Source organism: Trematomus bernacchii, unplaced genomic scaffold, assembly GCF_902827165.1.
Source record: "Trematomus bernacchii unplaced genomic scaffold, fTreBer1.1, whole genome shotgun sequence".
Lineage (NCBI taxonomy): Eukaryota > Metazoa > Chordata > Actinopteri > Perciformes > Nototheniidae > Trematomus > Trematomus bernacchii.
Window position 1 is genome coordinate 1,420,349 of NW_022987409.1, and position 27,806 is coordinate 1,448,154.

The window sequence follows — 27,806 nt, forward strand, 5'->3', positions numbered from 1 at the left end:
CTCTAAAATTGTTTGTTGCAGCACATGTTACCAAATAATAACGCGTCCATTAAACCTGTCTCGCCTCTCTTTGTTCAGACATCATTCTGCTCAAATGTGTTTTATAGTGACAACAGATAACAGTGGACTTGTTTGAAGAGCAGCTCAAACATCATATGCATTAAGACACCAACGTAGAGAGGCTTCTGAGCACACCAGCTCCAGCGGTAGAAAGCGAGTGCACATTAGATACTGTTTTGATTCTTTAAGAGCTTTTGATGACAAGCTTTTAACCAAATGCCACCCAGTCATTTTTCTGAGTTGTTGTTTGCATAATTCAAGCCCTTCAAGCAAAGCATTTGCTGCTGAAAATATAAATGACAAAGCCTTTCAGGGTACTCATCATTTTAAATGTTTTTGTTTATTTCTTTTGTGTTTATGGATTCAAGTTGTTAGCTGTTACTGAAAATATGCTTTTTTCAGACAATAAAGCAACTTTAATGACCAACTGGCATTTAAAGTTCACAGAGGTTTCATTTAATCATCATTGCAGACAGGCTCCACATACTGAAGCTGGTATTTATTTCTACAGCTCAGTTTTTGTTGACTTTCTCTGGGCTCACTAGCAGCCACTGTTGTTTCCTGTGGAGAGTTACATCAAACTAAGTTCATTTGAGGAATTGGGATATGACCCGAGATGAAGATAAATGGATTACATTAATGTGAAATAACCATAGAATGGTTTCCTTATGCTGAGTCGGAAATTGAGTTACAGTACAGCCACTGAACATTACAGTATAAACAGAATGAATGGCAGGAGCCTGTTTGTGTGTTGGTCTAACGTCTGACCCCAGACCTGACTGATGACCTGTCTCTTGATGTGCGCAGCTTGCTTGTTTATGGTGAAGATGAAGCAAGTCAATATGAGCATCTGTGGGCCGAAATCCCCATTTGTTGTCTGGTTTTCAGAGCATGACATTTCCTGCAGCTGCCTGTGCTGGAACATTTTTAACATGCACAACATGTACAAGAGGGAGTCCATGTACAAGTGGTACTGTACTTGAGTACAAGAGTACTAATATGGCGCGTTCACACGCCCCGTAAAACTCCCAAAAAGTTTTGTGAAGCCGCCATTTTATTATCCTCGCATTAGCATTATTAGCATTAGCCCAGCGCACCAACGCAGAGAGACTAACTTATGGCAACACAAAATAAAACATGGGAGCGGTGGAGATGAGGAGGTGTCGGCGTTCTGGCGATTTACTCGGAAGGCTTCAGTAGAAGCTGCTGGGAGTCCCAGCAGCTTCTACTGAAGCCAGTCCCCAACTCCGGGGACTTCCAGCCGGGGACTCCGGGTGGCAGTATACGCCGTGAAGTGGTTTGCGGCCTGCCAGTAAACCCAAAGCAGAAGAAGAAGAAGTGACGTCAGCGGCTTAATTTGCCTAATCCTTCCCCAGGAACTCATTGCGGTGTGAACGCGATCTGCTTTAGTTCATCAGAACTAAAAGAGTTCTCATGAACTATTGTGGGAAAAGAACTTGGTGTGAACGCCCCTATAGTTTAAAAATGTTCCTGTCAATTTTGCAAGGACTTTGGTAGTTTATAGACAAACAAGGACACATACAAATTATAATCCTGTAGGGTTTTCTTAATGTTATTATATCACAATTTCAGCTGTGACCTGCAAACATGTTAATGAGGTCGATGTGAGCATGAAGAGCCAATGGCCTCGCTTCAACTCTCAACTCATAACCAGGGCTCTGTCCTTTCTCCTCCATTCTTGTTTCATATGTCCACATCACTGCGTCTATAAGCATGCTTATGTGGAATATAGAGGGTTTTTGGTAGTGTATGACAGCCATCCGTGAACATTTTGTAGAATAAAGGGATTTTTTAAGTTTTTGGGATGGGTTATAGTGTAGAATGGCCTCCTAATGCTGACTGTTTTCTTTCGTTCATCAGCTCTACACATAAGCTTTCAATAATGCCCTGTACTCACTGCTTTAACAAGTTAAACAAATTACATTTTATGTAAAGATTCCTCTGGCAAGATAGTGTTCCCATCGAGGGTTTTTTTGTATTAGTATTGTAATAAAACTTCAGCTATATTGAAAGTCTGCAATATGACAACTTATTGGCTTCAAACACATGGTGTGATAGGAATGCTGTCTATCAGTATTTAGCAGTTTGGCAGCAAAGCTTAATTATATTTTCTAAGTGTTCAACATATGTTTGGATTAGCGACTGTCACAATGATGAATGTCTCATACTGAGGGACCAGGAGCAAAACTGATGTATTTCATAAGGCTTTTTCTGAGCTAATGGAAAAATATAAGCGTTTCACAGCATAACCACACGTCTGTATTTGTGTTTGTTCCAGGTGATGAAACTGCGTAAATTGGCCCAGCAGATTGCAAACTGTCGCCAGTGTCTGGAGCGCTCCAGCTCCCTGATCACACAAGCCGAACAGAGCCTGAAGGAGAACGACCATGCCCGCTTCCTCCAGACCGCTCGCAATGTAGCAGAAAGGTGTGTGATTAAACTTTGCTGTTATCAGTGTTTGTTTGGAGGTGATATTGTAGTTTTTTTGTAATATTTGACAATGTACATCAGTGGTGAGAGACATCAGCAGCACATCAATAGGCTATTCAGAAGAAAAAAGACACAAAATACCCGACCCGTGGTTAAATGCACAACATGTGGTAAGACAGATAGATATTAAAAACCCTATCCTGCAATTTTCCTCTCTTCTGGAAATATGATCTTGGAAAAAAAGTAATGAAATATGCATTATATAAAATTTCTTTAACTCCTCCAGTCAATACCAGGCCTGTGGTAAAAAACGCCTCTAAGTGCCGAGCTCTGCGGTTTCACTTTCCACCTGCGTACTTCTCTAATATCTTCCTACCACCACAGCTTTCTCTCACAGACAAAGGTCTCTGCAAAATCTGCTGCTAGCATAGCATCTTTTTATTTGGCCTACACTCTGCTTTTTCCCATTACCTGGCTGGGTGCTTTATTGAGCGCCTTGTTCCTCAGGGGGAGAGAAAGCAGAGTCTCCGGCCCGCTCTGTAACCCTGCCAGCTCCGAGCCTCAGACTGGCTCCTGCCTCAGACTGAGGCTCAGAGCAGAAGTAGGCACAAGTCTCGTCAGAGCAGCACAGACTGTGTAGTCAGTGTGTGTCTCCGTTTGAGTTTTGATGGCTCTCTTGGTTAACACAAAACTCTGAGGTAGTGATTGTTTATAGGGCATGTTGCAGACTTGTTTTTTTATTATATATTTTATTGCTTTAAATTTCCGTTCCGCCTTCTCTCTCTCTCCCTTATAATTTTCTCACTATCTTCCTCCTCTCTTCCTTTTATCACAACACTTCCTCCCCCTCTCTCCTTACATTTGTCCACTTCTTCATCACCTTTCATATTTGACTACCCCACTCTCTTCACCTCAACTGACGTCTCGGCCCTCCTCCCCCCTCCCCCCCCCTCCCTCTTCGCTCTAACTCTCCCCTGACATTTCTATTGCCTCGCTCCCATGTCCCGCTCTATAGGGTTGCCATGGCGACGGCCTCCTCCCAGGTACTCATCCCTGACGTCAACCTGAACGAGGCGTTTGACAACTTTGCCCTGGACTTTTCCCGAGAGAAGAAGATCCTGGAAGGGCTGGATTACCTAACAGGTAGGAGCTGTGTGTTTACAGTAAGCAGCCTTTCCATCACTTAGTTTAAAACGTTTTTAAACAAATGATTTATTTATATATTTCATCTCAGGCCCAACCATTATAGGTTTTAAAAGACACCAAAAATACAGTTGCAGTGGTCAAAACATTTCATTTTATTAGATTTAATTACAAAATGTAGGGTTTGTTATCTTGAAGAGTCAAACTAAATATTCAGTTTTCATCCAAACTTGCAACACTGTTCCTTTTACTTTTTATATAACTATATGTTGTCAGTTGTTGATTCTCCAGTGCATTTAAATGTGGACTTTACTGTATGCTTATCTTGACACAGGACCCATTTCTCTCCTAGTGAATACTACTAACCCTAACCCTATCATTTAAACCAGTTTATTGACACCATTTTAACTTGTTTTTACTATAAATCATGTTGTTGTTTCCATGCCTAGCTCCCACCCCTCCATCCATCAGAGACGAGCTGTGCACCGCCTCTCACGACACCATCACTGTTCACTGGACGTCCGAGGACGAGTTCAGCGTCACCTCCTACGAGCTGCAGTACACCATTTACACCGGCCAGACAAATTTCATCAGTGAGTCTTTGCACACTCAGACACACAGAACATTTAATCAGTACTGCAGATCACATGCACTCATTATCTGAGCATGTAAGGAATTTCATGTTTAATTGGGTTTCAGGAACAGCCAGGGGATTACTCTGGGATTGTTTTAATCAAGGTTTGGCCAAGAGGGATCAGATACTTTGTTGACCTGTGTTTAAATACCATACCAATTTAATTTGTCAGGGAAATGGGAAACTGAAATATTAGATTTTCTTTTCATGTCGTTTTCAAAGTAAGAAGTTCCTTTAAATATCAAACTGGCTATTTAGAGCTTTTGAAGAAAGAGCCGCCCTTAAGTTGCCTAAAAATGGTTGGAAATACATGATTCAAAATGCACTCATTACGTTACATGACATTGCATTTAGCTGACGCTTTTCTCCAAAGCGACTTACAATAAGTGCATTCGACCAAGAAGATACAAACTTGAAGAAAACAGAATCATATAAGTACATCAGGTTTCATAGAGCCAAAACATTTCAAGTGAGTGCACTCTGCTAACATGGAGGCTCCTTGTATATGATAAGAGCAGAATGACTGCATGGTTCCTCGATATAAAGATCAATGGACTCTCCGATAGTGCATCAATCGAGTTTTAATCATTTTTATCGAATGCTTTCAAATTGAAAGAGCTTTTTAAGTAAGACAATTTAACTTTTGAAAGAAGAAATAACACAAATATTCCTCTTAAAATAGATAATACTACATTTTCCCTGTAAACACTTTTCTTACTGCTTCAGTTTAACTGACTAAGGTAAGCTAATTTGAGTAAGGTGTTGCTTTATAACGGACATTGCTGGGTTAATTTATCTGACTTCCTTTTCCTTATTTGTGTTTCAGTTTACAGTATCCTATACAAATACAGTTTAAGCACAAACACATTTATAAGACGCATAGGATACGTATCTACACCCACACTCATGCACAAGCCCAAAGGAAACCCACAGTTCACACTGACCTCTCTGCTGCTACAAAGATAAATAAACTGGAGCACCACAATACTTTCAGCATTGCTCAGTCTTATTTTCATATGTTCAATATTTTCTACCAACTGTGTTGCATAACCTAGTTTTTCGGTCCAACTTTACTCTTTGTTGTCCTCCATGCTCGTTTTAATAGGGATATAGAGCTGAATTATCAAGTATTTTTGTTATAAAAACAGGACGTGCAGTACATATCACAAGGGGATGCTTCAAATAGATTCACTATTTAGTATCTGGTTTTGGTTTAAGCTGTGTGTGGGAAAAAAAGATGAGAATGCAGAACCCCTGCTGCCCTCTTTTGTCCTCTCACATTTCTCCCTATACAGAAGCTTATTTTTGATTCAGGCTTGTAAAATTTCATGATTTATATTTGGGATATTATGCAAGCATTTCGGCAGCAGAGTTTAAGTCTCTCAAATGTTTCCTTACATTGTATAATTTCCCTCACTACACCGTCTCTTTTTTGGCCATTGCAAAGTTATTTTAATCAGTGCTTATCTTGTTACCAGTGTAATTAGGAAAGTTTCATCATGTAGAGCTGCAATCATAATGTAGTTATCAAGAGCAAGTCATTTGTTTTTTCATCCAGTTTCCCCCCTATGGTGGTCTCTATGAAGCCCTTAATGTTAAACTCATAATTCCAAATCATGACACTAGGAGCATGTCCTTAATTCATTTGTTAAAGTATAGTTGAATCCACCACAATGGTCACAAATAGTTGTGCCTACTTAGATTGTTGCCTTTTGGACCTTTTTTCACCCCTTGAAAATGTTATTCCATCCTTCCCATATTTGACTTGTCAGAACAGAATATGCCATGTACAATGTGTGCTTTTATAGCATATCATAGCTTTACAAAGTAGTTGTGAGTCTTACTCTCTTGAAATCCCTATACGAAGTCCTTATAATCCTGGACAGCCCCCATTAGTTTGTGAATGTCTATCACAATAATTGAAGGGAAAGAAAGAGCACGGTGGAGGAGGACAGCAGGAGAACAGGTGAGTGGATAATGGTTACATAGGGGAGGTGGAAATTACCACTTGCTGATATGAGTAGGATTATTGTACATAACAGTGCATGTGCACACACACATCTTTGCAGCTCCACTTTCTCTCCCCTCTTTGATTCTTTCACCGTCTCATCTTCTCTCGTCCTCTCTGTGTAACCTGACATCTCCCCGTCCAACCAGACAACTCAAGTGCCCCTGCCATTTGAGACTCAGGATACATTTCAGCTGTGAAAGAGCGAGTGGCTCAGATATTCAGCAGTGTGCTGCCACAGAGTCCTCAGAGATTCACAGGAGAAATGGAGAAAGAGAGAAATCCATTTAGCCTGCCACTTGAATTTTTACCATAGCAGTTTGCTCAAACTTTCCTAGTGGTTAAATGCTCCCACTTGAGTGCCATCCTTTCCCCTCTCGTTTTCTCCTGGCCTCATCCTCAGCCTTGGCCCTCCCATGAGGAGCAGGGTCTTGTGAACCCTGCCTCTGCAGGATCATCCAAGCACAGCAGCAGAAAATAGAATCAGCAACTGAAATCAAATACCATGGAGAAAAGTAAGCAGTGTCAGAAAGCCAAACATGACTGCAAGTAAAGATGTCTGCACTGTCATAGTGTAGCTGCATCCTCCGGCCCTTTGCAAGTTTTACATTGTCAGTCTCAGTCGTTTACATGCCAACTGACATCGCCAATTATCCACTAATAATGTGCATCAGCGATGAGAATTATGTTAATTCCTACAATGAAAATCCATGAAGATGTCAGGGTTTAAGAGAACAAGAGTGAAACTAATTCCCTTTGAGCCATAGTGTTGATTTACTTACTTGATGTTGTTCCTTTATGTCGTACAGTGATGCAAACACAATTAAGTGATACCTACAGCTGTCAAAGAATAAGCCCATTAGTTGATTTTACTGTAGCTGATAGAAGTCGATACCTCTGTTCCCACCGCCGCATGACTTTTTCCCAGTTTCTGCTAATGTGTACACTTTCCTGGGAAGCCTGCATGTTAACGAAACCAGCAATACCTGTACCTGCTGGTTTGATCAGCTTTCATGTGTATTCATAAGCACCAACCTGTGGTGATGTATTAATATGGTTATCACAGGTAAAAAGCTGTGTCACAGTGGGCGTTAGGAGAGCTCAGAGTTTGGTTAAACCCTTTGTATCTCAACAGGGCATCTTTCAGAGTATCAGCAGGATCCATCTGTGTGGCAGAGTGTGATGAAATGTTGATGAGGGTTCAGACTGCAGGAAACTAGTGAGGGTATGCGTGTTAAAGTTATGTGGAGGCACCAAGAGATAGATGCAGGTGAGGCATTTTATTGCTTTTATTGATGCACAGCTACTCACAGAAACACACACACACACACACACACACACACACACACACACACACACACACACACAGTCTCCATCAACCTTATATTGCATCATCAAAGACAAAAACAGCTGCAGTCTGTTTACTCCTCATATTTCCTCCGACACAAACAGACACACACATATGCTGCACATACTGTACACACACACACACACACACACACACACACACACACACACACACTTGATGTCTGAATGCGAGACACAAGTCGATCTATATCCCCCTGTTTCGTTTCAGTCTCTTTTTACAATGGCGCATTCAGTTACTGCCCCCCACACTTTGAAGTCACAATGCTCTCCAAAGGCAGCAGCACTCTGCTAGTATCAGAAAGCCTCTTTTCAGTGGTAAAAGTAGAAATAGCAGTATTGCTGTGTACTGACCTAATTTGATTTTGCAAAAAGGGAGAGGTGCTACGGAGATCAAAAGCTTTAAAAATGGAAAGCAGCATGAAGTCGTTCTCGCTCGTCTCTCCCCTGTATCTCTTTTCGGCAGCTCACATAACATTGGAGCCTACCTAATTCCGACAGGAACGGCTAAACTGACAGGTGGGATCATTTCGCAGTAGGGACAGCTGTCCTAGTAGAACAACATAATTGCTTTTTGCAGGGATCTTATTGACAGGTGTATATTGGTGAGAGCAAGCTGAAAGAAATGCAGATATTACTGCCAATCCCGAGATACCAAATGGATGGTGTACGTGCAAGGTGTCACTTGTTCTACTCCCTCCTTTTAAAGGAAGATCAAAGTCCTCTGCAGTGATTTCTTTGTCAGAGAGAATCTGGTGGAAGTCGGCAGATGTGTAAAGATGCAGCCTTCACTCTAACAGTCCCCTCCTCTCATTTATTCGTAAAGCCTCCTCACTTTTAAAGGCCTTATTTGCGTCCTGTGAAGTATTTATATTTACAAGCAGACTCTTGGCTATTACTTATGCATGCTGTTGCCATCTTGTTCAATAATTCACAAGCCTCACTAGAAGGGACAAGGCATGCATGGCCCTGAGAGCTCTCTCCCTTTCAGGATTTTTATTTCCCTGCAAATCTGCAGGGGCGAGGAAAGATAAGACAAAGAGAAGGATTGTTATTCTACCTTCAACTCTGAAATATTAACTGCAGCTGTAGTGCCTCTAAACTAGATGCTGCGCTAGTTATTATTATTAATTGAATGCATTCGTATATTTGATATATTTGATGGCTGAAAGAAATGTTAACCCTAGCTCTTACAGTTTGCTTATAAGGTATATATTGTGTGTTCAAGGTTCAAGGTTCTTTATTGTCAAACTGACATAGTTACAGAGTAATTATGTTGTTGAAAATCTTATGTCACAGGCTTCTCCAACAATGCAACATAATAACAATACAGATAGCAAGAGCAATACAAAAAGAAAAATAGTTGCAGGTCTCCCTTGAAAAAGAGATCAATGATCTCAATGGGATACAACCTGGATAAATAAAGGTAAAAGAAAGAAAGAAAGAAAGTTATAAAATAAAGTGAGCATGTGGAATAGTGCAGTACGAGTCTATATACAAGTTATTGGAATGATATATATTAGATATTAGATACATATTACTGAGTAGCAGATGAATGTTTTGCAGTTGTTTCAGCAGTTCAATTGTTTAACAGTCTCACTGCCCGCGGGAAGCAACTGTCTCCGAATCTTCTTGTCCTTGCCAGGATGCTGCGGTAACGTCTGCCAGACGGCAACAGAAAGAACAGTTTGTGGCTGGGGTGATGGGGGTCTTTGATAATCCGTAGTGATTTCTTCCTGAGCCGCTGGGAGTAAAGGTCCTCCATGGATGGCAGCTCCGTCCTGGTGATGTGCTGTGCAGTTTTCAACACCCTCTGTAAAGCCTTACGATCGAGGTCGGTGCAGCTGCCGTACCAGGCCGTCATGCTGCCAGTCAGGATACTCTCTATCGTGCACCTGTAGAAGTTGCAGAGTATCCTGGAGTCCATGTTGAACCTCCTCAGCCTGTGGAGGAAGAAGAGCCGCTGTCGAGCTTTCTTGGTGATGGTGGTGGTGTGAAGAGACCATGTCAGGTCCTCAGTGATGTGGACCCCAAGGAACCTGAAGCTTTTGACTCTCTCCACCGTAGTCCCATTGATGGCGATGGGGGCGTGTCCCTCTCTCTGCTGCTTCCTGTAGTCCACAATCAGCTCCTTAGTTTTGCTGATGTTGAGATGGAGGTTGTTATCCTGGCACCAAGATGTCAGGTTTTCGAACTCCTCTCTGTACGCCGTCTCGTCATCGTCTATGATCTGGCCGATGACGGTCGTGTCATCAGCAAACTTCACGATGGTGTTGGAGCTGTGTGTGGCCACACAATCGTGAGTGAACAGGGAGTAGAGGAGAGGGCTGAGCACGCAGCCTTGAGGGGCTCCGGTGTTGAGGATCAGGGTGGAGGATGTGATGTTTCCCACCCGCACTGCCTGGGGTCTGCCCGTCAAGAAGTTCAGGATCCAGTCACAGAGGGCGCTGTTGAGCCCGAGGTCTCTGAGCTTGATGGCCAGCTTGGAGGGCACAATGGTATTGAATGCTGAACTGTAGTCAATGAACAGCATTCTCACATATGTGTTCCTGTTCTTCGGGTCCAGGTGTGAGAGGGCAGTGTGGATGGTGTGGGCTATGGCGTCGTCTGTGGACCTGTTTGCTCTGTAGGCAAACTGCAGGGGGTCAGGGAGGGAGGAGGTGATGAATGATTTGACTAACCGCTCAAAGCACTTCATTATGATGAAGGTGAGTGCTACTGGGCGGTAGTCGTTGGGGCAGGTGATTATTGTCTTTTTCGGGACAGGAACGATAGTGGAGTGTTTGAAGCATGTGGGGACTACAGACTGCAACAGGGACCTGTTGAAGATGTCTGTGAACACCTCTGCCAGCTGAACGGCACACACCCTGAGAACACGGCCAGGGATGCCATCAGGTCCAGGAGCCTTGTCTGTTCATGAAGGAATTTTTTGTCAAATTGTTGCTGAAGCTAAACACTTTTAATAGCACTGAAATTAATAAAACAAATAATTGTATTTCAGTAGTAAAGTAGCAACTGTCACTCATTCCAAAAGTGTTAAATATGATGCCAACAACATCTGCCCTCTGCAACTACTACCATATTAAATGCACACCTCTCACATTGAAGGTTCATATTTAAAATCAGACAAACACTACTTTATGAAATCATATGTTGTGGGTTAGGGAAGGGGTGTGATTCAGTCACTGTAAGTGTAAATTACTCAACGTTATGAAACACTAAAGGACAGAAAAAGCTCTCTTTTGTAGACGCGGGTTTCCTCACCTGAGCTGAGAATCTGCTGTATCCTTCACAGTCGGCTGCAGCTGACAGACTGTAAAGACTTTGTTTTAAAGCAGGTGACTGCAGAGCTAACTCAGCCATTGCTAAGCCTCAACTGCAAGCTGCTCTAAATCAAAGAGCCCATCTACTGGGGTCATGTAGGTTTGACTCACATTTCCTTACATTTGAACATTAAAGGTATCGCAGTCGTTTGCCCTAAGGCGCTTACTACACATAGTCTGTCATGGAAGTACCTTGTTCTCAATGGGGATTCAGCTTAGTGAACACACAATATGGCCTCAGGGGAGAAAGCCAAGGTAATCGTGATGGAAAGGTAATGGGGTGGATCAGTATGTTCACATAAATGTTGCATAACATTGCAGATTGTATGGTCTCTGAGCTTCCTACTGTGTGATGGCTCACTATGTGTTTGGAGAAAAGATAACATTTGGTTGGATGTAGAGAATAGTGTTTTTCTCTTTTGAACATCAACGTATCGTTTTCAGTAGGACGGTGCTTACCCCTAAAGACATAAGCAGAACATGGTTACTCATGCTCTGTGTGTGTTGTTGTGTGTGTTTCTGCCAGGTTTGTACAACTCTGCAGACAGCTGGATGATCGTACCTAACATCAAGCAGAACCACTACACGGTGCACGGCCTGCAGAGTGGCACCCGTTACATCTTCTTTGTCAAGGCTATCAACCAGGCAGGAAGCCGCAACAGTGAGCCAGCCCGCCTGAAAACCAACAGTAAGTGAAGGCTGCTCTGCCTCTGAATATTTACAAGCCTTGTTAATTTGTTTTTTTGATATTTAGTACACACTTTTTACCGTCTGCATCATTTGTGAAACATAACATACAGACTGTCCCTAATCAAGGTTTTTCTTTTACTTATAAATGATGAAAAAACAAGTAGCAGAATCAGACCTAACTTAGATTCGATTTGTATCAATATGTATGGCTTGCTTTTGGTTTTCAGCCTGAATGTAACAGGATATATATGAAACACTTATTTTTAGTCATGAAAGTAATGTCTCATTGCCCAATGTGTGATGTGCCCAAAATGAGACAACCTGCATGAAAACACACCTTTTGCTTCTATATTAAGAGGGGGTTTGAGTTCAGACATTTTCTTAGCAAAGGAGTTCCATCTTACATAAAAGTCATCAACATGTCTTTGGGTTTGGCATAGATCACACATAATGAAAATGTGTTAGTGCTTTAATTTTGGATGCATTCATTATGTTTTTATAGGAGAGTTAAAAAAACGGAGCTTTTAAGTGCTTCTTTTTTTATCATCTCTCCTAAAATCCTGTCGACTTGTAGTTGTTCAAATGCTTATATTATACTCACCAGACTCACATTTTCAAGTATGAACAAGTGGAGAAAGTTAAAAGCTAGCAATATATACCCCTTTATATACTACTTTCATTTTTCAGTTTGTTTTTTGGGGGACTATACAACTATCTCTCTCTCTGTCTCTCAGGGACGTTTCTCAGTTTCATGTTTAGCAGAGAGTTTCTTAACTTGTGTTTTTGACACCTTCTCTGCCTCTCAGTCGTACACTCCTTGTCTCTTGCACATTGCTGTTTCTGTCTCTTTTTGTTTTGTTTATTCTCTGCTGTGGAAACTTGTCCTGCACTTGAACTCCCTCTTATTGAATTTTCCTTTCCCTTAACAGTACACAGTAGATGAATATAAATAAGAAAGACAATTAAAGGTAGGGTAGGTAATTCACTTCAGAAACACTTTTTGTTGTATTCCATGGAATGCTCTTAACATCCCGATAGCAATCAATACATTAAATGCTTTGACAATAAATACATAAAAACATTTCATCTGTGGAAGCCGTGGCGCTGTAAAAAGCACGACCAATCATCTGAGCCGGCCCGGCTAAAATAACTGGACCTGCCTGTCAGCCTTCCATCTGTGCACAAACTTATCTCGTGCCCTCATTGGTCATGTGCGCGTTCGTGTGTGTTGGAGGAGGGGCTCTGTAAGGAAGTCTGAAGGAAGGGGCAGATTTTTTTCGGCTGCGTACTTTCAAATTCTAGCGCACTCGAGCTGGTTTCTCCATTCTTAGCTACCCTACCTTTAAGCAAACGTTACCAAATTGTCAGTAAATAAAATGAAAATATGCAATAAATTATTAAAGCTAGTACACTAAGCACATATTCTAAAAAGTGCTTAGTAAAGCATAACCAACAGATCTCAAGTGAAGTCACATTACTTACTAAATATTCCACACCCCAATCTCCGGCTCAACTGAAGCATATAAAAGGTTAAAACCTCAGCAAAAAGCTCATTTAGGATTTGCCTCAAGGGAGCTCAATGAAATGTTTCATGTGGAACCTACTTGAGCAGGTCTCCCTTGAAAAAGAGATCAATAATCTCAATGGGATACAACCTGGATAAATAAAGGTGTGAAATGAAATGAAATGTTAACTTCAGTCCTAAATTGGAACTGCAGTGAAGCTACTGTAAAGAGGAGTTGATATGCCAGCTGTCAGGAGTCTGGCTGTGGCATTTAGGATTAACTGTAATCTGGATTCACTGTGTGGGTAACATAGGTGTGTGAGAAACTGCAGTAGTCAGAGGATGATCCCTCTCTCTCTCTCTCTCTCTCTCTCTCTCTCTCTCTCTCTCTCTCTCAGCCACCGACACAAACACCAACTCTCTCTCTCTCACACTTTGCTGTTACTCACTCTTGCCCTCTAATCAGTCCAGAGGTCACAAATAATCCAACCTGCCAGCGTCAACACTAATGACTAAGAACAGACAAAAAGAAATCAGAGTTTATTTTGCTTGACATTACCTTAAAAAATGGTGCCTTTTTTGATTAAAGAGATAAGAGAAACCATACTTTGGTAATGTCTCAGCTACATATATGTTTTGGGAAAACTGCCATGTGCCTGAATCCGCAGCTCCTCTTAGCTTCATAAAGCTTTATAGGCAGCTTCAGCTAATTGGCTCTCCATATCGCAACTTTACTGTTCCCTCTTACCGCTCTCAAAGGGTCATTTTTGGCCTCGACAGGCAGCTGCTTATTGGTTAAAAAGCTCTTTGAACCCAATGTACATAACCTGCTCAGGATCAGAGGGCAGACAGACACAGAAAGTGACAGTAGTCGGTGAACAAAGTGGAACCATCAGCAGCTAAAGAGCCAGACATGTCTTTCAGTGGTTCTGAGATCCAAAAAATATAAAGGTGAAGGATGTGAATCAATCAGCTGATCACAAACATGTTGTGTGTGTCCAAATGGTAACTTCCAGAGATTTGAGATCTAGGCTAAAACACATTTATGGCCATCCTTCAGTCTATTGTCATTTCTACAGTTTTCTTATATGTAGCTTTTTATATTGTACTTGGTATGTTCTCTTTGTTTTTTCCACTTTTTACTTTAATGTTCATTCATACAGCACTCTGATAAGCTCAAGCTGTGTTTAAATGTGCTCCAGAAATAAACTATACTTACTTTATTGTATGCTGCCCTTATAAAAAGGACCATTATTGTGGGAATGTTCTCTCTTCGTATAACTTAAGGCAGAAGTTGGTTCCAGGCTAATAGGACACATCGGAACACTTTTAATTGTCTACCCTTTTTACGTTCATATTCCCAATTAAAAATACTTTATAGTTAGGAGCGATAAGGGTCCTCTAATGAGAGCTCCACCACTACACCTGTCCTGTATTTGATACTGCCATCTGGCACTTTAAAGTGAACTCCAATCGCTCTGTTTCCAACAAGCAAATGCTCCACATGGCCTCGTCCCACTGCAGCGGTCCATCAAATAAACCCAAGCCCTCCCATCTGAATCTCTGCCCCCCCCCCAAGTCAGAATCTTCCAGACACACCCTGCCTGCGGGACATGGAGCGTGTCAGAACTGTAACTCTTTTCTTATGGCATTAAAGTGGATTACTGCCTCCGTGTGATGTGGGCACGACGTGTACCCTGAGAGGGTTTAGAGGTGAAGTGCAGGGTATCTGGAGCTCGCTGTCACCGAGGCTCATGGCTCTTACTGGGCACGATATAAATAACACTAAGAAGCATTTCAATATATCATGTGCTCCCTTGACACAGATAAGCGATGAGCGCGTATAGATGTTTTTTTCCATTGTTAATATCACATCTGTTATGTGTCTCTCACTTCAGTGATATAAAGTGACACACAATGAACACTGTGAGAGTTATGCCACGTTAAAGTTCCACCAAAGAGAATCTGAATAATCTCTTCTTTTGGAAATTGAAATTAGATATTATCTTGCTCTCCTTTTTTTACACTTTTCAATTATAATTGGCTTTATTAGCAAGACAATAGAATGTGTGTTTCCAAAGCATATAGAGAAAGAACAAATTGATTGCAGGGCTGAAACAATTAGGGTTATATTAAGGGTTGAATAAAAAGTAATTATGAAAAGTGGACAAAGAAATATTTTTTCTTTCTTAGCTCTCATTAAATTCATGTCAGAAGCTCCAAGTATATTTGATTTTCACATCACACAAAACAAAATCTGTATCATATTTGTACAAAGCACAGAGACCATGAAGTTGAGTTTGTTAGAGGTTGAATATCATTGAAACCATGAAAAATTAAGCACCAGTTTGACCCAACATCTCTCTGCCTGTTAGCAATATACATAAATGTATTCTGTAGGAATCTATTTAACAGCAGCAACATGACGTTTTCTTTAGTGCAGTTAAGTTTAGTAGTTAAGTTTTAGTGCTATACACTGCTATTAAATAGCCCCCCCCCCCCCCCCCCCCCCTCCTCTGAGACTCCCACTGTCTGTCATCTTCTTCTCTGACATCCGCATGTATCGGGGGAAACTTGTCCACCCACTGAAGTTTGGTTTTAGATTTCGAGCTGCGATTGGCACCCGGCATTTCTCTTTGCTATAATGACTTTGACAAGCCATCAAAATAGCAAACAAAACATTCAATATTAGTACTCATTATTGAGGTTTTGTGGTGTTCATCGTGTCACCTGCATCATGTGTTTTAGCTTCAGTCTGTTCATTTCTTTCTCTTTTCTCCCACTCTCTACTCACAGAGGAATTGGTATTCAGATGAAAGTGCCTCACTCATCTGTTCTGGTGAAGCCGAGCAGTGTTTTTTGGATAAAAAAAATGGGTCACAATGAAACTGATCACAAATATCTCCGTTTGACAGGCTAATTAGGTTTGTCTCTCGAGTCTGTTGGTGAACGAGTTGGAGTAGCGAGCTTTTGAACTGAGAACCGCAAGTTCTTTCCATGGCACTTGAAGTCTCTCTCTCTGTCTGTGCCTAGATTGGATGGTTTAGCTTTCACATATTTTAAGATGATAGGCTCTGGAGGCTTTTAGCCTAAGCTCATCATATATTTCAGGCAGAGGCTTGCTAAGCAAAGCAGGCAGTGACAAGTTGCACAGATACTGGAAAGTCGTGCATCAGTACACTCATTAAAGCTGCACTGTATGTGTGTAAAACAAATCTGAATGCAGCGAACTGTGCCAATATGGTACGCAGAAGGCAAGCACAAGGGTGAACTGCCAGAATTGTTTTAACTGAATAATGCGAATTAAAGTAAACAGTAGAAATCTGAACTCTTTTCTCTGTAATCAAAGATGTTGCAAGAGAATACTTGTTCTACTTTAACCTCAGAGGACATAATCAAAGCACTCCATGCTTAAGAAGAGATGATTTTGAAGAGGCTTTGTTAAAGTCTGTTGTTTCAGTTTCCTTGGCCTCAAACTCTCTGTGTTCCCATTCCATGTCCAACCCCTCTCTTGGCACTCTGTCCTCCCTTACCCCTGGCTATGGCATATGATCCCTTCTTCTGGTGACCTCTCTTCAATCTTGCCATCTGTCAATTGGTCCCAGAGGTAAATCTTTTCATCCAAAGATGTCCCAGCTTTTGGTCTCATGGCGAGGAAAGGCCAATTATGCTTTCCTGTAATCGCACACAAACCCAGGGTTTGTGTACAGATTTGTGGGTATGTAAATGTGTGTGTGTGTGTCTGTTGGAGAGGCAGAGAGACAGAGGAAGAGGAAGAGGAGAAACAAGACAATGTGTCCGAAGAGCAAACTCAGCATCACTATGAAGACACCTGGAGTATCTTTACTTGTAGCTATATAAAAAAAGACATGAACATCCAACTTTTTCCAACATTGGACCTTTAAACAATTTTTAAAAAGCCTTTTAAATGATGTCCAAAATAAAGTGGATTTAAGAAATCATGAACAAATGAAGGTAAAGGATAACAAAGTAGAATATCTCATGGCAGCCACAAACAGGGGAAGTCTGTTCCAAGTCATGTGGAGCACTTCTGTGTGAAAAAAGTTATACAATTATTTTGTGGCTTCAGAGAGAGCGGCACAAAGAAAAGGAATAAAAGGAAATGTCTTTGGCTCTGCTTTTTTTGTATCCTTTTGTTTAACTCTCCACTCCGACTCCGGCAATGTAACAGGAGTGGGATGATAAAACTGAGGAGTGTTTTTTTAATGGCTTCCTCCTTTTGCTGTGTCTCATGCAATTCATTCGGCTTAATGGAGACAACATTTCAAATCATGTTGTGAAGTCTTAACGCTTCCAAAGGCTTTTAAGGTCACTCTAACGTCGCTCCAGTGAAACCGTTCATCAAACGCTGAGTGGCTCCCAGCGAACAGTGGCACTGATGCTGTAGTATTCACCGTGCCGGTAGTTTCTCACGTGTGAAGTAACCCACAGCTCCTTGAAACACCTATGAATTAAGTATGATGAAAAAGATGGCAGTTAAGAAGAGTGGGTGTGTGTATCTATTAGTGTGTGTGCGCTTGTGTGTGACCATACTTCTGCATTTACCTCAGAGCGAACTGTGACCAGGTTTCTACACGCCTGTCCTATAAAGTGAAGGGAGAAACCTAAAAAGAGACTGAGTGTATAAAAGTGGAGTAAAAGTGACAGATTGAGAGTGAGAGAAGGAGAGCGTTCAGCGAATAGAAGACACCAAATAGCTCTTTGCAGATATGAGTGTCTGCAGACATGAGTGCCCTCAATCTACTGTTTTTTACCCATTAATGCAGTCCATGCTTTAGTGATGCACACAGCAGAATAACACTATGCCAGTCCAGTAACAGCTTCTGTACCTTAAGTCAACAGTCAAAGCGTGATGGTATTAAAACACGGATAAAAACATTTAATTTTGGTCATAAAGTTTAGGTTTTTAAATGTTTTTCTCTCATTTACCCTTTTTAAAACTTGCATAACTATATATGATTTTTTTTTATGAAAACAAAATGAATGAGGCCTTTCTAATTAATTCAAATCCAAGGATCCAGTTATTTAACATTAAAAAGTGAATGCTGCATCTTCTGGTTGATAGCATAATAATCATTATATTTTTGTCCAAAGCAACTTATTCTAGGCTTTCATAAGCATCAAATTGAATTAGGGTTGCATCCGAGTTTGGTTACAATTCATTAGAGTGGTGGCTGACAGAACAATAGACCCACGTTAATAAAGACGGCTCTTATTAGACAGTGCCCCGTTTGTGCTTTTTAATTGGCTGTCTGTCTCAGTAATTCATTTATACCATCAAGAAACAAATATGCAGTAGGAGAGAAAAGCAGTTTGACGGGGGAAAGGGTTCAAACTTAAACGTTGTCATATCGGCAGCTTTTAGACTGCTACAGTTGTTTGTCAGTATTAGCACGCAGGAGGTGTCCGTCTGTGGTGTCTCTCCTCTGGTGTTTAGTATTCTGACTGCAGGCCAGTGACAGGTCTGGTCAGAGGAAGCAGTCTGTACTGTTCATAGTGTCTGAAATGATTGCGTGCACAGGTGGAAGTTTAACTTCAAGATGTGTTTTCCTTAATTATAAATTCAGCACATGTATCCAGGCCAGGAACAACTGTTATTATAGATGTTTTGGAGTTGCTGTAAAGCCTGTGAAAGGTTGTTTTTACTTGTTGATTATATGCACTGCTGTTTGGTTTTCAAATGTCATTTAACAGCAAGGTAAAACCTCGATTAATCTACCTAAAATGTGAATGATACATTAAAAAAAGGGGCCAAATCGGGCTCGGCTGAGGTATGATTGTGTGCTTTCACTAGGACCAGCTGCCTCCTCGTAGCACCTGTCCCACAGTGTAAAGCCTGCCAACATCAACATCTAGTTTTGTCATGTTGTTGTACAAAGCTGCAGGATGGTGTGAAGTAGGAGTACCAACCACATAAATCCAGGCTTAAATGTGTCTTTTTTTTTTAGCAGCTCTTTTGTTTACAAGAGAAGTATTTTGAGTGAACATATTGTGAGTGTCAAAACAAAAGGCTAATCTGAAAATGTACGATGCTGACAGTCAAACACTGGACTGTTGACTTTATAACGGTCGTCATCCTGTTGGATAACTATTCTGGGCGTCCATATTGTGTGTACGAAACAGGGAGTCGGCAAACACCCTGGAGTGTGTTTGTGCGTGTGTGAAAATGAGTCCCTGCATTGTGTAGGCAGCTAAAATCCAGACCGAGAACATCACTTGTCAAGGTGCCCCAGGGGTTTGTGTACCTCTTTACTTCCTGTTAAAGAACCTGCAATAATATTTACCCAGCACGCACCTCTGATGACAGTCCTCAAGCTGCCACACAGCCCTAAAGCAAATATTAGGAGGTGGAGACGAGACGAAGGTAGATGAAAGAAAGGAAGAGGAGAGGGGTGTCTCATGAAATAGTGGTATATGATGCACACTGTGTCATCACAAGGCATGTCACTCCCTTTGCTGTCTTCTTGTGTTTCCTGACTTTGTTTGCTGTCAAATGGAGGCTATTGATGTTGACAAACTGTATTTCAAAAGGAGCAAGAGTGGAGAAGTCAAGCATAGATAGGTCCTGCTGTACTAATTAACAAAGAAACAGTTAGCACAGCTCCTTTTGGTTTCATAATCTCAATAATGTAGGAACTCTTGGATTTTCTGATTTGTTCAATGGCCCAAAGTGCCTTCCTTCATCTACTGAGCGGGGTGAAATGCCAGTTGGCGGGTTGTTGTTGTTTTCATTCAATATTTTTCATTTGTTCATTTTTCTCCAAGACAGATTGTGTGCAGTGCACCTCACCAAGCTACCCTTGATATTATTTTATAATGCATTAAAGCCCTTTTTATCTGCAATACAGTAAGAACACGTGTAATGATAAAGGAGTGCATAAGACATGTGTCATTAAAAAACAAGCAGAGTTTTAGTGGATGATTGCACTTAACACACACACAGTCGTTAATACTCTGACGCTCACTCTGGGGGGGGGGAAATCTTTCACATACTTTTACTCTAACGAACCATAACATAAACTTTCCTTCCAAAAACGGCTCCTTAATCACAGAGTGAATTTCTTGGCAGACCCAGAAGCCTTACTGAACTTTTTTTTTTTCTAGCACTGGTCTCTTAAGACTCTGCCGAGTTCATTAAAGGGTGAAGTCGGAGAAGATCAGTGATTGTTTGTCTTTGCTCTTTACTACACAAAGACAATTTCAGTTGTTATGGTTGTGTTAAACCAAGTAAAACACACTGTCATGAATGCCTGCTGTGCTATAGCCATGTTACATGGTGGATTCATTTGTAATCTCACCAGTGTAAATCTGTGTTTTTTTGTACAGTAGTCAGCACTGTAGGATTAAATACCACATTACATATGGTTCAGTCAGTTAGAAGCCAAGTGACGTGCAGCCATGCATTTTAATGCCAGGGAAGGATCTGTAAGTTCAACAGAGATGTTGAGACCTGTGAAAAGTTATACGGTTGTGTTAGAGCTTTAGAGAAGTCCCTGATGCTGCTGCTTCTACTGCAGTAATTGTTTAGTTATGCAGTCAAATGGGATCCCTTTTTTCTATCTCCCTCATTACAGAGGCAGCTCAATCTCTCCCAGCTAAAATGTGTGAGCCAGGGAAAAAAGAAAAGCAGTGAAATTGACTGAATTGAAATAAAGTCGATTAGCCAGATGCTATCCCACTGCAAGTATTCCAACAAGGACTCTGCGAAATGAAGTTGGAATGAAATTGCTTTATATCAATGTCCTCCAGACAGTAGTTCCTTTTATTTCCCCCCTCTTCTTTTCTTTATTTTTTTGTGTTTTACAAGTTTCCATTAAAGACTTCCCATTTGGTGACAATGCCCAGCTTCAAGGCAGTTAAACAGGGAGCACTTATCACCTCAGCAGACATTTGGATACATCTAATTGCTACTTTATTGCAGAGTCTGAACAGACTAAAGACAGTCACTGCCAAGGAATCCATTCTGTGGGATATATTCTTTTGTTATCTTGTTGTGTCTTTATTGTCCGTAGTCTACAATCTGACAGTACGGGATTGAGCATGTATATATGTGCAGTTGCAGACAATTATGCATTCAAGGTTGTAAGAAAGTTTGAAAAAAGGTCATTTTCCATCTTTCCAACACTATGGCAATTTAAACCGAGTGCAAGAGTTCTTTTAGCAGTCCACTTGCCATTTTCCCTGTGCAAACCTCCAAATTCAGTTTCCTTTTTGAGCACCCTACCAGCCTCGTACCAACAAATGTATTCTGTCATACGGAAAATTAATATTTTAAATCCGAGCTTCCTGTTGGCATTCAAAACATTTCCACTTGGACTCTTACTGTATTTCTGCTTGTGTGTAGGTCGGAGTTGATGCTCTGTGTGTGTGTCTCCTTGTCCTCTATACCGTCACGTGTGTCCCCCCTTCCCCAACCTCGGGCCCGGCCCCGGCTCTCAGGAGTCATCCCCTGGAAAGGCATGACAGAGCCCCAGTGTTTGGAAATGGCTGCGCTGGCAGCGATAAGCAGTTCAAAGAAGAGAGCGCATTAATGTAATTGGCTGCCAGCAGCACATTGGCCTCGTCGCCTCATATCCACACGCGGTAACACACACTCACCACACAGATTATTGGAGGAGAGTGTGTGAGAGAGGAGAGAGGATAGAGAGGATGAAATGAGAGAATGGGGGAAGAGATGAAGGGAAGGACAGATAGAGGGAAGGGAGGAGGAGTCGGGGTCCTCATTGTGTCGCTCATTAAGCTGTGGGAGGCTCGGGGGGGCTGAGAGATGAGATGAGAGGTGTCACAGTTAAATGTCAGGCCTGGATGGGACGTGGCTGACCTCCATGAAGCCCACACTCACACAGATTACGGACATGGAGAGGAGGAGAGGGGATCCTGTGCCCAATCTTTGGCCTCATATTATCCCCTCAACTTCTCCTCTCCTTCTCACTCCCTAACTCCTCTCTCTCCCTCTGCCACTCACCTACTTTTGCCCTCTCAATTTTCCACCCATTACACCCAAATTACTGGTGTCAGTGCAAATTGAATAGTTGCAACCAGTTATCAGCATTTCCGCTGAGTAGCCACGACGGCTCCTTACTGCAGTGGAAGTGAAGGCTATTTCCTTCAGCTAATTTCCAAGTCTGTGTGATGGTAGGCACAAAGGAGAATGCCGGGTGGCTTCCTCTGCTGTTATGAAATGTTTTCACCAAAGGCTGCAATAGGCTTTGAAGTTTAGATTCTCGCCGTTGTATTTCAAACATTCTCTTCTTCTGTCTCTCTCTCTGTGAGTTCTCTGCAAGCACTTTCCTACTTTCTATTTATTTTGGTCTTTTGCTGTCTCTCTCAGTTAATATGCTGTTCTAATTTGTATTCTTTCTTTCTGCTCACCTTTTGATCTCGTTGTATCTTGACGATATTGGCGGGGAACAACATCTTTTAATCATGTTAGATTTCACATTTTTGCATTGGGTTTTTGATCAATAATTTTAAAAGTTTTGTAGCTAAAAATATGTCTAGAGCCAAGGCAACTTAAAACTTAAACTTGCATAACAATGCCAGTTGCTAACTTCTTCTGTACTGGGATATCCCATTACGCGATTCAAAAGAATGGAAACTACTTGTGTCTAAGCGAAGGCATGGAGTTGTATTAGCCTGGATCTAAGTAACTCATTTCCTTTTGATATATTATTCTTAATGTAGTGATTGTCACTTTTGGTCTCCATGTATGTTCATGTTCATGAACTCTGACTCTAGATGTCGGTTGCCATTTTGCCCAAAAATAATTACATTTAGGATCTTAGGTAATCATGTTAATGTGATCACTATCATTATAACAGGCGACATTAAACGCCCACACACACTAATAATAGACAATTTAAAGCTCAAAATGCTTGTCTTTTCACAGGTCAACCCTTCAAGTTGGACCCAAAGACTGCCCACAAGAAGCTGCGTCTGTCCAACGACTGTCTGACCATGGAGAAGGACGAGAGCTCGCTGAAGAAGAGCCACACCCCGGAGCGCTTCAGCAGCACAGGCTCCTATGGGGCAGCTGGTAATGTCTTCATTGACAGCGGGTGCCACTACTGGGAGGTGCTGCTTGGAGCGTCCACATGGTAAGAAAAAAAGCCTGCAATGAAACTCAATAAACCGAAATATTTTTCTTAGGGGAGTTTAAATCTAGGCTGTTATGCAAACCCACTCTCAACAGACACACTCACCACACACAGTGTATACTCTTAGCCTATTTGTGTTCTTTCACTAATTGGCTCTGAAGTAGACCTCTTCATGCAGGAAACACCCAAAGGGCCTGTGCCGATGTTGTGTGTCCTCAGCATGAGGTAGCTTGACTGTGCAAGTAGAGTCATTAAGGAGGACACTAGTTTCAGATCACTAATGCATTCCAAAATGTTCCTTCCCTGCAGGTATGCCATCGGCGTAGCTTACAAATCAGCCCCGAAAAACGAGTGGAGCGGCAAGAACTCATCCTCATGGGTGTTCTCGCGCTGCAACAACAACTTTATGGTGCGCCACGATGGCAAGGAGATGCTGGTGGAGGCAAGCCTGCAGCTGAGGCGGCTGGGTGTCCTGCTGGACTACGACAACAATTCACTGTCCTTCCATGATGCCATGAACTCCCAGCACATTCACACCTTTGAGGTCTCCTTCCTCCTGCCCGTTGTTCCCAGTTTCATGATCTGGAACAAGTCAGTCATGATTCTCTCAGGGCTACCCGTCCCCGACTTTGTCGATGGTTTGGCCTCCGATCTTCAAGAGCAGCAACAGCAGCAGATGGGCCTGTGCCGACAAGAGTCACCATACTTGACTGGGCTGAAGAGCTGCCACTGAGAAAAGCCCATGAATGGCCGAGCAGAGAGTCCACTCAGGCCTAGGGACATTGACAGTGTTCTGCTGTATCCTCTGCATTAAGAGAGGACCAGTTACTTTCTTATGAGTTTAGAAAGTGTTGGAGATATGCACACCAGTCTGGAAAAATGTCAGTCCTGTTAGTTTGTGGCTATCCAAAGCTTTGCAAATCCATCAGTGAATAGGAACAAGGTCTCTTGACTACAAATGTCAGTAGAACTACAATTCACAAGATGCCCTGGAATAGGTGAGGGCAGGGATGGACATCTGGGTTTATGACCATTTAAGGTCTCCCTTTTTGATCTATCTTCCTCCCGATGCGACCCTAGGCAGATGATCAAGGAGGGACGGTTCACATCAGCCATTTAGAGTTTAAAGTTACAACATGTGAATAGTGAAATAATGTCTCCTATGCATTCAATTACAAAAAAGGATGCTCAACAATGCAGAGGTAAACAAATCTAGTGATTCTTCCTCTGACTACAGATATTAAATCTTTATTCCAAAATTTCAATTTTTGTTTCTTAACAAGGCGATGTGACATGTCATGTGAACTAAATTTGACAAACAGATATATTTAATTTTAAACAAATGAGTGGCTTTAGGAGTCGTTTGAAGTTTTCTTGCTCAAGAGTTAGATCTAAAAGATCACAACCACTCATCTGTGTATACTAAATATGAGGCTAGACCTAGCAGTTTTCTTAGTTTAGCGTAGCATAAAGGCTGTTCCTGTCTAGTAATTCCAGCACATAGCTTTGTGTAAAACTACAGTGAAAAGTTTACAAAAGTTAAAAAAACGTCATAGAACATATTCATTCCCAAGCCTTGCACGTGCTGCAGTACGGGGGTTTTTGCCTTTGGACAGAGCTAAGCTACATGTTATTCCATCTTTGTTCTAGGCTAAGCTAACAGCTCGTTGGCCTTAGCTTCATATTTAGCATAATGAAACATGAGTGGTATTATCTAACTTTCAACAAGAAAGCTTACAAGCATTTTTCTGAAACATTTCTTCCTTTAGATGTTGATGTGCCTTTTTGAGTCAGCTTTATTGTGTGAAGTACATGCTACCATCATGCTAACACAACTACAAGCTAGCAGGGCACGTTTTGAGATGCACCGCATCACTGTTTATGTGTTGTACCCTTAGTAGCTTTAAGTGGTCATTGCTTAAGTCTTTTCCTTGATCTTCCTCCTATATTTGACACCGCAGTCTGGTTTGTGTTGCCGGCTGTAGCTTCCTAAGTTTCAGGAAGTATTAACTTTGTTCCCAGATATTGATATGATCGTAGGGGGCAGATTTGCATCATGTGACTACTCATCTTGTAAAATAAGAGGTTTATTGAATATTAGAGGAAAAAAGTGTTATTTATGAAAAAAATATGGTTTACTTTATAATTAATCTCAACATATTAATGATGCACTTTTTCATTGACACTATTTCCCCTCTATGAGTGTTAAAGTAGATGGAGCTGCGTGACAGGGATGTAATGGGGAGGGAAAGAAACAACTTTCACATCTGCTGGTTGTGTTCACTCTGAAAAAATCAACATCATCCATTTTTTTCATTTAATATCATATTTAAAAAATATATATATTTATGATCAAGAGTTATTGATGGTTATTGAATATTACCCATAAATAAGTGTATTCTAATAAAGCACTTTTCAAAATATTATATTAACCTTGATGTCCTTAAACAGAAGCCCCTTAAATGTTTTTTCACTGTGCTTTGAACACTTTAAACACAACCCGTGACTTTCCCTCCCCATGGCTCTTTTGGATAGCATATACTAACTTTATCTTGTTTAGAAAAGGGATATGATTATGGTGATGTTTATGCTTTTTTATCATGATGAAATGATAAACTAATAACTGTTCAAAAAAAAAACTTCACTTTGTTTTTGACTATTCAGGGAAGGATGGGGTTAACACTTAACTTGCTGTCTGTCGCAATGTCATGGCATGATTGTGTTTTCCTCTGTGATTTGTTAACACACACACACGCACATACACACACAAACCTACACATCATGTTTCGTTTAGGTTGGCTTTATTGTGATAAATGCATGAAACATTGTAGGATCCTACACCGCTTCACTGGGTAACTTAAGGAGCTTAAAGTCCACTAAATCTTGTTTTTCATCAGTCATGACTTGTCGCTTACAATAGACTTGACCTCTTTTGGTTATTGTTCACTTTTCAGATAGCAGCTGAAGTTGGAACTTACTTTTTATTTGGATTCAAAGGCACAGTGTGGTTTCTTTCTGGCTTGGCATTCAGGTAGTGTCTTTGATTCAGACAATCAAATGTGTACCACAGTTAATGCAGATGTAAGTGATTGTGTAGCATGAAACAGGATTGAGACAATTGAGGTTGGGTTGACAAAAAGCAGGTGTTTTACATATTGTACCAGCGTCTCAAAGATTTGACACCTACTGGCCATTTCCACTCTGTTATGCATCACTACATACATGCTGTCTAAAGTAATGTAACATTTGTGTTGACAGAATATGATTTGCTCGACTTGAAAAAACAGGCAAACACTGATTTCAATCATATGCTAGTTACCATATGATACGTTCAAGCAAAAGACCAAGTGATGTAAAACTCAAAGCAATAGAAAAGTAGTGAAAATCTGACATGTCATAGCCGCCAGTGCAGCTTTTATTCTGCAGTGGTCATTTAAGGTTACTGTGTGATGGAGGTATTGATGTTATAAGATGCTACAGGCAACAGAGATAATCCACTGGTCAAAGGCAGGAAGAGCTCCAGTATGAAAAGAGAGTTCTTTTTTTCTGTCAAGGAGATTAGTAGATGTTACCTGACTTCCAAATATCCACCCATTGTGTTGAATAATGTCGGTCACAGACTCGAAGCGGCCAAATGCTGATTTGTGATCCAGACAAGCTCAACTCATCTGTGCAAGCGTGTTTGGCTGGGTCACTGCATGATTATGTGACCTTGCTGCTGGTTCATCAATCTTTCCTTATCTTCATGATGGGGTTTCTTATCTTGCGTACAGCATACGTTAAAAAATAAACCATAACAAGAACACTCAAAAACGAAATGTTCATTACCATGCATATCAGATATTTTGCAGTGCTCTTTCTTTCTTTGTGTCACAAGTCAATACAGTAAAATATATATACGGTGAATGATTTTCAATAGCTACCCACTCCTTGTAGTGCAGTGTAATACCCTAGAGACAATACAATAGATTCTCCTTTTTGCTTTTTGTCTGTGTAACTTGGGAAATTATTTTTTACAACTCATGAGAAACACGCTCCTCTCCTTTTGGCCCTTGGACCTTGATAAACAGCACAAAAAGAGCAGCGTTGCATTTAAGCAAAGCTGTCTGTTTCCGTAGATATGAGAGATACTTTTAGCCAGAGAGGAATGTAAATCATAGGGGGAAATATATATTATATAAAGTTGTATAATATACAAAATATATATGAACCAATGTTATTTATGTGAATTTAAGTCCAATTAAAAGTCTGATCCCAAATGTGTTGGAGTCCCAATTGTTTTTATGTCAGCTGTGTTGCTTTACTTCTCTTTTTTATGTCGTTTTTTGTAATTGCTAACACATTAGGAAATATAACTATTTTTAAAGGTTTGCGGACAGTATATACTCACACAAATGCATTGACATACTTATATACTGCCACACACCTACACCTACAAATATTAACTTAAATAAGATGGTAAGGGAAGACATTGCCAAGAGCTCTTCATTTTAGATATTGATGGTTTAAT

The 27,806-nt window shown here is 41.1% G+C and overlaps 1 protein-coding gene across 5 annotated transcripts in view; it reads left to right on the plus strand.

The window, feature by feature from the left end:
• Window positions 1-27,548, plus strand: part of mid2 (midline 2) — a 139,730-nt gene extending 112,182 nt beyond the window's left edge. For all 5 annotated transcript variants that reach the window (XM_034137659.1, XM_034137668.1, XM_034137652.1 and 2 more), the window contains 6 exons: window positions 2,360-2,508; window positions 3,527-3,654; window positions 4,104-4,247; window positions 11,511-11,672; window positions 23,089-23,296; window positions 23,606-27,548. In XM_034137659.1, the coding sequence (XP_033993550.1) occupies window positions 2,360-2,508; window positions 3,527-3,654; window positions 4,104-4,247; window positions 11,511-11,672; window positions 23,089-23,296; window positions 23,606-24,029 (1,215 nt within the window). In that variant the 3' untranslated portion in view covers window positions 24,030-27,548. The remainder of the gene's footprint in view (window positions 1-2,359; window positions 2,509-3,526; window positions 3,655-4,103; window positions 4,248-11,510; window positions 11,673-23,088; window positions 23,297-23,605) is intronic.
• The last annotated feature ends 258 nt before the right edge of the window (window positions 27,549-27,806 follow it).